The 13600-nt window shown below is 42.9% G+C and overlaps 2 protein-coding genes across 3 annotated transcripts in view; one reads left to right on the top strand and one right to left on the bottom strand.

The window, feature by feature from the left end:
• The window catches only part of lrig1 (leucine-rich repeats and immunoglobulin-like domains 1), a 28271-nt gene extending 21410 nt beyond the window's left edge, over positions 1 to 6861 (top strand). The window contains exons 10-18 of the mRNA XM_072451641.1: positions 1033 to 1104; positions 1450 to 1521; positions 1606 to 1769; positions 2091 to 2429; positions 2514 to 2795; positions 3520 to 3954; positions 4047 to 4178; positions 4248 to 4550; positions 4990 to 6861. Coding sequence (XP_072307742.1) covers positions 1033 to 1104; positions 1450 to 1521; positions 1606 to 1769; positions 2091 to 2429; positions 2514 to 2795; positions 3520 to 3954; positions 4047 to 4178; positions 4248 to 4550; positions 4990 to 5171 — 1981 coding nt within the window. The 3' untranslated portion in view covers positions 5172 to 6861. The remainder of the gene's footprint in view (positions 1 to 1032; positions 1105 to 1449; positions 1522 to 1605; positions 1770 to 2090; positions 2430 to 2513; positions 2796 to 3519; positions 3955 to 4046; positions 4179 to 4247; positions 4551 to 4989) is intronic.
• Positions 6862 to 9511: 2650 nt separating this feature from the next.
• Positions 9512 to 13600, bottom strand: part of slc25a26 (solute carrier family 25 member 26) — a 50343-nt gene continuing 46254 nt past the window's right edge. Inside the window, exon 10 of one of the 2 annotated variants that reach the window (XM_072451639.1) lies at positions 9512 to 9897. In XM_072451639.1, the coding sequence (XP_072307740.1) occupies positions 9789 to 9897 (109 nt within the window). In that variant the 3' untranslated portion in view covers positions 9512 to 9788. The remainder of the gene's footprint in view (positions 9898 to 13600) is intronic. The other variant, XM_072451640.1, reaches the window with a different exon arrangement.

Here is a 13600-nt window from a genome sequence, read left to right as displayed (position 1 = left end):
CATTATTATTAGATTAAATATTTAATTATCTACTGTGTTGTCAGTTTTTACATTAAGCTAAATAAAGTCCATGCAAGTTGGTATATAGTGTATCTGTCTATGGACGTCTGCTTTCTATATGGAGAATATGAATGTATTTAATGCATTGAGGAGGAATATGAGCAGACACAGTTGTCTTGGACTCTTGGCCAAGATGGTTCTCAGTGTGAGCGCAGCCCAGCTCGAGCAGGGAGAGAGGGGCACAGAAAGGGCTTTTCTTTAAGCTGGCAGGGGTGCACCCTCCAATAGGCTTATTTCAATTGGTCCCCCACGCCTCCCTCCTTTTATCCTCTCTTTGACCAATGCGTGTTGTTAGGAACACAGAAAGGGTGAAATTGAGGGCCGTATTCAGTAATCAACATCAAACAGCCTATAGGCCCCGCCCTCTGACCTTGGCCCTCTCGGTTATGGGGCAGAGTACAAACTGCTCGCTGCATCTCACTGACACAGTGAGCCATGGGAAAAGTGTTGTGGAAAGTCTTCAAAAGCTCCATGTATTGTCCACCAGGGAAGATGTGTTTAGGGATGAGATAAGGATCTGGCAGTCTGCTTTGCTTATTACAATAGGAGTCAAATGGAAAAGGCAAATGCACCCAAAATAATGTGGTCAGTGTTACTGAAAATAAACCATGCACACCGTAAATAGTGTTATAATGCTGCATCAGGGAGAGGGAGGGGCACACTGAGCACAGTGAGACAGAGGTGATGTAGCCCGCAGCCATGGGAGTTTATCTCCCGGTTTACAACAGTCTGAGAGCTTTACAGTGAGCCTTGTGTTCACATGAGTGAGTGCCCTGGAATATGCCTATAGTTTATACTTTATGAAAGCAAATGTGTTATGCATTCAGCACAAAAATAACAAGTTCCCCCCGTCCTTCCCCCTAAAGTGCTCACAGAAGTCCAGGACCTATGTCCCCCTGGTTCTTATCACACTGAATCTCTTCTTTCCCTTCTCGCTCATCTATCAACACATTTCTTGTTTGCCATTGACAGGACTCTGTTTGGAAACAAGATCAAGTCGGTGGCCAAGAAAGCCTTCTCGGGTCTGGAAACACTGGAACACCTGTGAGTATTCCACAATGCTTAGCCGTTCTTCCTTCTGGCGAGAAAGTTATACAGGGAGTGGAGGCGGGTGGAGGAGCGGTTGCCAAATGTAGCTGGCTGAGGAAAGTGCTGGCAATTAAATAGTATCTTTGTAAAGGGAGAAGACTGAGGGGCTTTGCAAGCTCCAGCTGCTCTGCTCTCCTTAGCTTAGCAAAGCTCAACCTTAGTAAGGAGTAAACTTGTTATTTTCCACAAGCTTTTGCCACATCACAGCAAAGCAACAAGTCTCAGAACAGTTACGACAGAATATTACACAATTTGCAGTTATACATGTTTCATTGAAATCATTTGAAATTGTGCCAACAGAAATATGGGGGACAACGCCATCCGTTCGATTCAACCCGAAGCTTTCAGCAAGATGAAGAGTCTCAAAACCCTGTGAGTCACCTCAGTCAGATTCTCACTGTGTTTTCACTGATGCTTTTCTTTACCGATATTTTATTTTGCGTTCGTGTTCTCCAGCCTCATCCAGAGTGACAGCTTCCTCTGCGACTGTCAGCTTCACTGGCTGCCCACGTGGCTGGTCTCGCGTAACCTCCAGGCCGGGGTCAACGCCACCTGCGCCCATCCCGAGAACCTCAAAGGGGCCAGCATCTTCCGGGCTCCATCCGACAGCTTCGTGTGCGGTTAGTTTTCATTTGAATAATAATGCCGTCGCCTTTGGATTTCAAGATACTCAAAGAACTTCACAATACACTATTCATTCACTCCATCCACGTGCAGTATTATTTTAATCGTTGGTCGTGACAGGAAACCGTAGATCTGTGTAGCCTTTTATAACAGGAAGCAGATATTGTACACAGGGATCTGACTTTACGTTTCTGTTTGATATTCCGACTGATTGTGTGCGGAATTCTGTCACGCACTGGGGTAGACGGATAGAAACGTGGCTGCCAAACTCTTACAATACCTACCAATTACTCACACACTTATCCTCTGTCTCGTAGATGACCTCCCGAAGCCTCAGATCACGGTACAACCTGAAACAACCGTGACCGTTTTGGGCAGCGACGTCCGTCTCACCTGCACGGCGGCCAGCAGCAGCTCGTCCCCGATGACCTTTGCATGGCGGAAGGACCAGGAGCCGCTTCGTCACGCCGAGACCAAAAACTTTGCTCACGTCCGGGCCTCGGACTCGGTGGCGGGACACAGTGGAGGTGTCATGGAGTACACCACCATCCTGCACCTCAAGCGCGTCACGTTTGCCCACGAAGGTCGATACCAATGCATCATCACCAACCATTTCGGCTCCACCTACTCCACCAAGGCTCGCCTCATCGTCAACAGTAGGTTTAGTACAATGGTCATTTCTCATTGACCGGACGGAATGACGTAACCTTTCTGTTTCTGTCCACTCCTTGTTTTCCCAGTTCTCCCCTCTTTCGTGAAGATGCCACGTGACATCACAATAAGGACCGGGCACACGGCGCGGCTCGAGTGTGCGGCGGTGGGACATCCTACTCCACAGATTGCCTGGCAAAAAGATGGAGGCACAGACTTCCCTGCTGCTCGAGAGCGGCGGATGCAAGTCATGCCCGATGATGATGTTTTCTTCATCATGTCCGTGAAGCCCGAGGACATGGGCGTGTACAGCTGCACGGCCAAGAACATGGCAGGCACCTTGTCAGCAAATGCCACGCTCACGGTTCTAGGTAAGATCAGCCGTCAAACAAATGCTTTAGCACTTTATGTCATGAACTTCAAACTAAACATTAGAATCGACACATTTTTAGATTTGCTGGTGTTTTGTGAAGCCCCTCACACTGCTAGGCACTGGTCACTACCCACAGAATGTGAAGCTTTATATTTTTCTTTCTAAGCAGCTGTGGCCTTGCTGTGGGTCAGAGGTCAGAGGTGATGTGCGGGAGTCACAGGGGGTCACAGGGGGATGGGTGGTGGAGGAGAGGGCTCACAGAGGGGTGTTTGTGCAGCATTCTCTCCCGTCATGGACCGTCCTAGCTGCTAAACAGCACCCAGTTGTTTTAGACGGTTGAATCAAATGATCTCTGAGTTTTAAGCAGAGTTTGCTATCAAACCATTTCAAATGTGTACTATTTTGTGACTCACTTATAAATTGTTACTTGTGAAAGTTTTCCTATGCGAGTTATTTTCTCTCTTTCTCCATGATGTTAAAAAAAATGGGTGCTTGAGGTAATAAGGAAGAGAGGTAGAAGGCAAACGCGAAAACCAGAAAGAAGTATTGAAAGATGAGGACTAATTTATAACACACAAGCTCAAAAGGAAACCCATATTGTTTATACAGAAGATTTACTTTGTCTGGAAGGAAACTTTTTTAGTTTTCACCTTCGTGTCCCTTTTCCACCTAAACTAATGTGTGTAGCCATTGTCATAAACATTGCATTCTGCTGTTTACAGAGACGCCTCACCTGGCCCAGGACCTGGAGGACCGCGCGGCGGTGGTGGGCGACACTGTAGCGCTGCAGTGTAAAGCTCTGGGCAGCCCAATGCCCCGCATCACATGGTTACGTAATGACCAGCCTCTGCGCCAGTCTGAGCGGCACCATTTCACACCCGGAAATCAGCTGCTTGTGATCGGCTCGGTCTCCCTGGAGGACGCTGGACGCTACACCTGCCTCATGTCCAACACTTTGGGAACAGAACGAGCTCACAGCCAGCTGGTGGTCACTCAACGCCGATCCCCCTGCGCGCCCTCGTCAGGCCCTGGCACGGTCACCATAGGAATAATTGTGATTGCCGTGGTGACTAGTATTGTCCTGACTTCACTAGTGTGGGTGTGCATCATCTACCAAACCAGGAAAAAGAGCGAGGAGTGTAGCGTCACCAACACGGGTGAGCTGGAGCGATTGTTCTGTCATTTCAGAGTTAAAATGCCATCGTGTGTATGAAACATGCCTAAATTGTGACTTTTGTTCTCTGTACAGACGAGACAATAGTTCCTCCAGATGTGCCCAGCTACCTCTCGTCTCAGGGCACTCTGTCCGAGCGCCAGGACGTGTGCATCCGAGTGGAGGCGGGCGGCGGTCCTCAGCCAAATGGACACATCGACTCCACAGGTCAGCCGCTTTTTTACACTCTGAAAATCATAATATTTAGATCTTCATTTCCTTCTTTTTGATCGACAGGTTTTGATTGTGCCATGATGTGTTCGGACTGTATCGAAACCAGCAAGAGTTACTCCAAAGACTCTGACTACCTGAGCCACGAGTTTAGACCTGTGGCGGGTTTGGACTACCAGCAGCAGGACAGTGAACCTCCTGCGTACTCCCTCTGCACCACAGCGGAGCAGCCGGACAGAGAGCCGCACAGAGAGCCGCACAGAGAGCCGCACAGAGCCCTATTGTGTAACGGGACGCCCAACGGGATCCGAAAGGACGAACAAGACCCATTTCCCCAAAAGCACAATTCGATCCAACATGATAGAAAAGGTGAGACTATCTCGGCATCACCAACTCTGAACTACATTTATAATTGGACTAAACTAAACCATGATCAAGACCATGAATGAGCCAAAGGACGACAAAACACCTTCATATATTATATTATATTATATTACTCACAGAGTCTAGATTTGTAGATGTACGTGCACACCACCAGAATAAACCTGTAAAGTTTGAGAACTACGGTATTTCTGTTTTATATCATGACAGTTGTAGTGGAATAAGACACAAATGCTCCAACACTCCATTTACATTTTGGATAAAAGTGCTTGGCCATTTGTTTGCTTGTGGATTCTGAGGTGCAGGTCTGGACATGCTCCTGTTTATGTACACAACAGGAGTCTAGTACATCTGATCATAGTGTACTGTATTATGTTCAATCCATATTTATCCTTTCAAACTAACTCCTCTCCCTTTCTCTGTGCAGTGGACAGAGAAGCTCATGAAGACTTCTTATCACGGGACAATTCCTTCCACAAACCAGTGAAATTGTCTAATCAGCAAGATTCAGACTGTGAGCTGGAGCTCAGACAGACACTTCTGTCGAATGGACACATTCTCAGAGCCTCCCAGATAGAGAGTGCCCCCTTAAGAAGAGCCAGCGACTAGCAGGCACTTGAGCCAACAACATGAACTCACGGAAGCTGAGAGGATTTTTCTTTGCACTGGGAAATAAACTGCTACCTCATACAGAGGCCAATGGCCCCAAGCTTCCTGGCCTGAGGCTGGGAAAGGCGGAGGGCATCCGGAGTTTGAAGGTGGAGCTTGTGTGGGTGGCGTCCCATCTGAGCGTATCAGCTGTACATAATTAAAACCTTCCTCTGGGAGGTGACCAATAATTCTAGCTCCAAAATATGACTTGCATTGGAAGCATGTACATGTAGGGAATCTGTACAGTATATATTGTGCAGGGAAACGTACCTTGGACATTTGACTGTACATAAGAGTTTCTTATATATTATATGATTTTTACAAAAGAGTATTTGAATTTATGTGCATGACAAAGAAATGAGTGATTGTATCTTTATTTTTGTTCAAAACATTTTCAGCTTCTACCAACATCCAGCTGCTGTGCCTTACTGTACTGCATGAACAAAGACGACTCACAGTTTGAAACGCCTGAGGGGAACTGCTCCTCTCACTACGCCACGTACGGGACCGTTTTGCACTTGAACGATGCCAGTCCTGGCCTTTCACAGATACAGTTGTGCAGCCATTTATATGAAGGAAGAGCAGACATGTTTATATAAGCCAGACAGTTCAGTGTGGATCAGACCGAGGGGAGATCAGTTAAAGCACTTTCAAATTATTATTCGGAAAAGAAATGCGGATAATTGCTGCCAGTTGTTGACAGTCGAGTGATCAGCACACTACCTTTTGGTTTAATTTAAGTCACTACAAGTTCATGCATTCATTTTCTGCCGCTTGTTCCCGTGGCTTTGGGCCTTAGGCGGGGCGCACCTTGGACAGGGGCCAGCTCGTCACGGTTAACACAGAGACAGAGACACAGACTTTCATTCACTCTCAATTTCTTTTTCTTTTTTTTTCCGAGTTGCCAACTGACCTCCCACATGCATGTCTGTGGGAGGAAGCCGGTAACACCCAGAGAGATCATGAGATGTTTGTCTGGCCCGGAAATTGAACCCATGATCTCTTTGTTGGAGATCACACTCAATTCATTCAGTCCCATGTAGTTCCTTTATTTCCAGGAAACGCGTCAATATTTGTTCCGTTGTTCAAATCTACAGAACTGATAACACTTTGCCGTTTGGATTTCATGCATCTTTGCTTTCAAGCCGTGTGTGTTAAAGCACTTATTGTTAATTGGACAAAAAGTGACTGTTTCTCATTAAAAAGTTCATTTGTTACTGCTGTAATGTGTCTCAACATCCTCCATGTGGTCAGTATTCCCCGTTTAGTCATGTCTCCAGGTGAATACTTTTATGTTAAAGTTCTTTATGCGCCGGCACAGCCCCAACAGTTTAAACAGCTACTTTGTCTGGTGTTTGCGTGCGTTTTCTTCATGGTTCTGTTACCTGTGGCCTTATCAAGGTAAACCAGAGGACGCGGCGTCTCTGGTTACACCTGATAGAACCTAACAGCAAGGGCAATCAAAAGCCCCCTTTTCTAGAAACAAATCCACCAGATAAAGAGGGACTAAATGGAGTGAGGTGCAGTTCATGTTCAGTTCTGCGTAATTTATTAAACTGTGCAAACCATTGTACCGGCAGCAAAGCTAAAGCATAGAAGTGTCTAACATGGCATTGAAGTGTCTAATAAAAAATCACTTTTGCTAATACCATGTGTTTGAATTCTTCTTTGATGTGTGTGACCCAGGTATGAGGAGCAGCTGAGTTTGCATTTAGTTTGCTCACATGACACAGCGGTTATGGCGAATCCATCTAGTCAGAAGAAGCGTGTACAAAGACATGGAATCCAGAGGCCGTGGTCATCAAAGCCATGCAGAAGCTTGTGCCTGGGCACACCGCTAATCGCCCGACCAGGAATGTCTCTTGGCTCTCTGAAGCTCCACAAAGACAGCAGGAGTATTTTGTCTTTCTGCTGGCTGTTTTAAATATTTGCTGTAGAGTCTGGGCCGATTGAGGGTCAGTGACTGCCCTGAATGTGCATTCCAGATGGGTGTTTGTCACCGGTGATTGACATGCCCCTGGCTGTGGCCTCCACCAATCACACACAGACACTGTTGTTGCTTAGCGAGATAGTGACAAGTAGCATGACAAACACTCCCACCTGTGAGGCCATACGTCTCCCTCTGCACAGGCCGGATTTAGCCCCGTCTTCAGGATGCCTCATCATGACAAGGCTATAGATAAAGAGATAGAGATAGAGATAGAGATAGAGATAGAGATAGAGATAGAGATAGAGATAGAGATAGAGATAGAGATAGAGATAGAGATAGAGATAGAGATAGAGATAGAGATAGAGATAGAGATAGAGATAGAGACAGAGACAGAGACAGAGACAGAGACAGAGATATATAGATATCTATATATATATATATATCTATCTATATATCTATATAGATATATCTATATATATATCTATATATCTATATATATATATCTATATATATATCTATATATATCTATATATATATAGATATATATATATATATATTTATATATATATATATATATATATATAATCTATATATATATCTATATATCTATATATCTATATATATATATATAAATATATAGATAAATATATATATATATATATATATAGATAAATATATATATATATAGATAAATATATATATATAATATATATATAGAGATATATATATAGATATATATATATATATATATATAGATAGATATATATATATATATAGATAGATATATATATATATAGATATATATATATATATAGATATATATATATATATATATATATATATATCTATATCTATATATATATCTATATATATATATATCTATATATATATATATTATATATATATTTATCTATATATATTTATCTATATATATATTTATCTATCTATATATATATATATATATATATATATATATATATATATATTTATCTATATATATATATATATATATATATATATAGATATTTATCTATATATATATATATATATATATATATATATAGATATATAGATATATATAGATTATATAGATATATATAGATTATATATATATATATATATATATATATAGATTATATATATATATATATATATAGATAAATATATATATAGATAAATATATAGATAAATATATATATATATATATATATATATATATATATATATATATATATATACTTTCTTTACACTCATTTAGTTGTATTCATTTATTTATATAGCCTAAAATGTTTGGAAATGTCAGATAATGCATAATAAATGACTATCCTATAACTGAATGTTGGGCTGTAACGTTTTACAAAAGGATTACTGTACCGTATTTTTCGGACTATAAGGCACACTTAAAAGCCTTCAATTTTCTCAAAAAATGACACCTGCATTTTATAATCCAGTGCGCCTTTGATATGGATTAATTAATCTCTCACAGCAACTGCCAAAAGATTACGAAGAAAAGCTGGACTGATTTATCTGACTGTTTCGTTTGGCTTCATGCTTAGTCTGGTGCGCTTTATATTTGAAAAATGATTACAAAAAATAGACCATTCATTGACAGTGCTCCTTATAATCCAGGCCGCCTTATAGTGCGGAAAATTCGGTAAACAGATGTATTTACAATATTACAATAACCTAAGAAACAATAACCTAATCTTGAAATGCAACTTACTTTCTCCCAACCACAAATGTGTGTAATCATAACCGTCTTAAAACTGTTTCACCGATTTGAAATTATAGTAAATAACTAAGTTTAATGAGTGGGAAGATGCTTTTACAAGTTAGCCCCTGAGCTTTTAGCTTTCTTATTTAGAAATCAGATTAGTTCTACAAAGTACTCCACTCTAGCCATAAACCACTGTAGCATTTTGAGAAGCTTGACAAACGTATAGAGCACAATCCAAACGTACACACAGACACACTTGATTTGATTTTTGGGTCAATAAGTTTGTTGAGTGAAAATTCAAACAGACATTCTCTAACGATCATGCTTGTAATATATCATGTAGTAAACTGGGGAAGATCAGCCCAAAGCCTGGAGGACTAGCAGGAGGCGTCTGAAGGGTGAATTGTCGCTCCTGCAGGTGGATGAGCTCAGTCGTGCTCCAGTGGGAACGACGTGATATTAAAGTTCCTCCCTCCCCTGTGACTCTCCAACACAGGTGGCTTGGCTTATGAGTGAGGGGAGGGGGGGCTGGCCTGGGGGGGGATCAAACACTAAAAACGATGACACACGGGAAGCACGGGGGAGCCAATCGGACTCCTCACGGGAACCGAAAAGAAACCAGCAAACCTCAGAACAGATCATTAAAAAAAAAAAGAGAGACAGGCTTTAATATCAGATTGTAATTCACAGCTGGAGGACAGGAAGACGCTTGTCGTGGTCTCGTGTGACCGGGCGGGGCAAAGATATGTGTAAAAGGCGATGGGTGACAGCCCGTTAAACCGATGTGAGCAGGAATGCAGGAGTAATGTGATAAGAGCCCGATGACGGCTGCTCACTGTGGGTTTTATGTGTGCGTCTCCCTTCTTCTGTAGAACACCGGACCCTCTTTTGGGGGACACGCAAATACTGTCCAGAACGGTAAGTCCAGTCAGGTGTATTGCCGCAGTATAGAGCGCCGCACCTGCTCGTAGGCTCCGAGGAAGATGAAACCGCCGACGCTGATGAAGGTCACTCTGGGGATGGTACCGGCAAACAGGCTGAGAAGAAAGAAAGAGTCAGTTTGTGTTGTCATGTAGATACAGTTAAGCCCAAAATGATGCATTCCTTGTACCAGAGATGTCCAAATAGCAGCAATATATCTTTTATCTACCAAATATCAAACATTTTAGGTGCCCCGTGAAGGTTCCAATGCTGAATAAAAGTCTAACCTGTGTTAAATGCACAAAATTACAACATTGAATAGTCCTCAAATGTCTTTCTGCTTTCAATATCTGTTTCAATATGCGTCTTCCAGAGTCAAAGACCGTTAGAATGCGAGTATCAATAACATTATTCCATTTCAGACATCGCTCACATGACCTCTATCGCGCAATGTTATAAAAAGTACGCAAGAGGAGCGAACTCGGATCCGATTACGAGCGATCTCCGTGGACACAGAGACACTTATAGCCGACCACGTGTTAATGGCACGTCCAGACAGCATCATCATCATCTCCTACGACAACTGCGGGCACGCTCCCGACACACAACGACCCAAACGCTGTCAACAGCCGTGACAATAACACCAGATCATAAATAACACTATGTGGCAGTGTTTTGGAAAATGTGCTTCACTTTTTCTGTGTTGGATCCACTCCAGAGTGACCAGACGTCCCCATTTACCCGGGACAGTCACAGCTTTGAGCCCCGTGTCCCGTGTCCCGGCAGGTGTGTCCAAAACCATTGATTTGTCCCAGTTTTATTCAAGACGTGTCCCAGTTGTCCCAGTTTTGACCACTTTGAGACCTTCTAACAACAAAGAAGGGAATATATTGTTGTTTCTTAAGCCAAACTAGAGAAAATCTGGCTTTAGAATAACCAAAAAAATCACAAAAGATGCACTTATTTCCACTGATAAAGTCTCTCAGATTATACACAGACTCACAAGTTCGCCGTGAAAGAGGTGTGAATGATCGAGTGCATACAAATATACTTAATTACCTGTATTTTTTACTCTTTATTATTACTTCCCACTCCAACCCGGGTGTGTCCCGGTTTTTAAATTTGAAAATCTGGTCACCCTAATCCACTCACATACTAGGCTGCGTTCACATTTTAAGAGTTTAATGTCATAATCTGATGGCGGACGACGGCCTTGCATAACTCTACGGAAGAGTTATCGATTTTGAGGAGAAATATCCAAAATAGAAATCCACGGACGTTGAACCTTATCGTCGTCACCACAAACTTGTCCATTTTTAACATCGCGGCGTGAAGTCCTCAATCAAAACCGGCCAATACACGTTGAACTTTGCGACGTTTTTTGTTTCATGTGAATAGACCGCAGTAATTACAGAGATATGAACGTCGACACCGGGTAAACAAACGCACAGTCCCACAGTTTGAACGGCAAATCCTTCTAGAACGTTTCGATGTCACGCGTACAGAGGCTGGAGCTACTGCGGGGGTCAGTGAAATGTGATGGACCATCCAAAGCGTTCCTACCTCGCACAGCTGGTTTAGGAATCAGGCCCCCCCCCCCCCGTGTTCCTCACTGTGCGCATGACTGATGGCCAGATGACATCCACACATGTCCCGGGTGCCGTCCCTGTGCCCCCCGTCCCAGCTCCGTCCGGCCTACTCGTTTGGATGAGGTTCTCCTGCTTTGTGCGGCGTCATGCTCTCTCGTTTGTGATCCCGCGTTTCTTGTCGACTAATGCTTCCGATCTTTCCACGCGCTCGCATGGAAGGAACCAGATGTAGTGCTTGGCGTGGAGGAAGAATGGCCCGCGCGCACTCGAGTCGACCTGTAACCGTTTGTGTCGGGCATTACATCCACCCTTTCAAAAAACATGAACCTTTAATGTCCACGCTTCCAATTAAAATGTTTTTTTAATACTTATTCTGCTTTTAATCTAACGTTTGTAAAACTAATAAAGAAAAAGGAGGAGGGAAACTCAAAATAATCATCCTTTCGATATCACTAAGGCTCACGTCAATTCTTATCTTTCACTTCATTGGCTGTAACACATTAGTCAATCCCAAAATTACCGTAGACATTTGACGGATTAGACTATGTAATATCAAAACTATGACGCGTTTCAAACAACTGACATCTGAAAACGTGTGTACCCTTTAGTGCAGGGGTGTCCAAACTGCGGCCCGGGGGCTAAATGCGGCCCTCAAGCCAAGTGTTGATGGCCCTCAGGCTTCCGGCTAAATTGGCCCAGACAACAAAAAGTAGTTTTACTGTAAAAGTAATATTACTGTGAAATGTATTACAGTAAAATTGGACGAATTCAAACTTGTTCATGTTATACCAACCTAATATTAATGTTCCAAGTCTTATTAAAGGTGTGCATCAAAACTATGTCAAATGCAAAATGTCCAATGGTTCACTTCATTGTCGGGTTGTGTGTGACCCTCTGCTCCGTGTAAGTTTCAGAATCCGGCCCTCAGTGAAACAGGTTTGGACACCCCTGCCTTAGTGCTTATGTGCAGCTTTTGTCAACTGCAAAGCTCTACAAGGTGCCAGGCATGTTTGAGACGTCCCGAACATCTCACACATTCACACAGTTTCACGTTTTGCCACACCCAGATCAGAGTAACCAGAGTAGGTTAGATTCAAGCTGGTTATCATCCCAAATTAGGCCTTTCATTGTATGTCGATTAAGCACATTTTCCGATTGAGCGTAAACAGTAAACTTTGCCGTATTCTGACTGCTCGGCTTCAAAGAGTGGACTGAAATCACCTCTGCGCTCACTTTTTACCCTCGCACTTCCTGTCCGGGGTCAGGCTACAGTGAATGCTGCGATGTTGACACAGATTCACGGCTCAAATGTTCCCCTCGCCCCCGCCGCTCCCACCCTCGGACCCTCTGCCTTTGACATCACGAGCAGAAAGGCCACTTGCGACTGTCATCCCGCTGTTGTCGGGCCAATCGTCTTCCGAGGGAGCTGGACTAAACATAGTTGCTGAGGTGCGATGGGAGAGTGCAAGAATAGAGAGGGAACTTCTGGGATGATCAATGTTCACGGTCGTGCGGTTTGCAGAGGACTTTAGAACAGATCAGCGTTGCAGATGAGATAAGGCTGCGAGGTTAGCATACGTGCTAATCGCGAAAAGAGGCTCAACTAATTGCTGAGGCCTCCGGGACGGTCTGTAGCAAAAGAGCGTTTAATTCTGTCAACTGGACAAACGTTTTAAGAGTGAATATGTTTTGCTACTCGTCCAAATGTAGTTAGCTCCTCCTGTCGGACAGATATTTGAAGGCAAGCATATTTAAGGCATATTCGTTCTTAAAACGATTGCCCCGTTGACAGAGATTGCTATTTTTAGGCGGCTAATTTCCTGGGGGACTTATTGAGCATCAAAGCAGCAAAAACTAAACTGAATGTTCTAAAACGTAAGTGATTCTGGTAGTAGTTTATCAGATACATTTTCAGTCTTCCCTCAAGTGTCAAAACATGCACCGTGAACTGAAGTTGGATTTGTATTTTAAAACTCTCACTCTCATCTAATCACAATACTTAAACAGTTACAATGAGTGATTATTTTTTTTTGGAGAGGGTAGAAGAAGTAGAAGACTTAAATGAAACAATTCTTATATTTTTTCTCGTTGCAAGGGACGACACAAGTCACTTTTCAACATCTAAGATCATTCAAAATCTCAAATTTGTATCATCTTTCAAAAAAATCTGATAAACATACAAATAAAACCGACATTAACCACTACATGAATTTATGCTGTAAATGTCTAA

Source organism: Eucyclogobius newberryi, unplaced genomic scaffold, assembly GCF_026437365.1.
Source record: "Eucyclogobius newberryi isolate DKJ021-1_F unplaced genomic scaffold, fEucNew1.0.hap1 SCAF_19, whole genome shotgun sequence".
Lineage (NCBI taxonomy): Eukaryota > Metazoa > Chordata > Actinopteri > Gobiiformes > Gobiidae > Eucyclogobius > Eucyclogobius newberryi.
The sequence above is the reverse complement of the archived record's forward strand: the minus strand, read 5'-3'. Positions and strand labels throughout refer to the sequence as shown.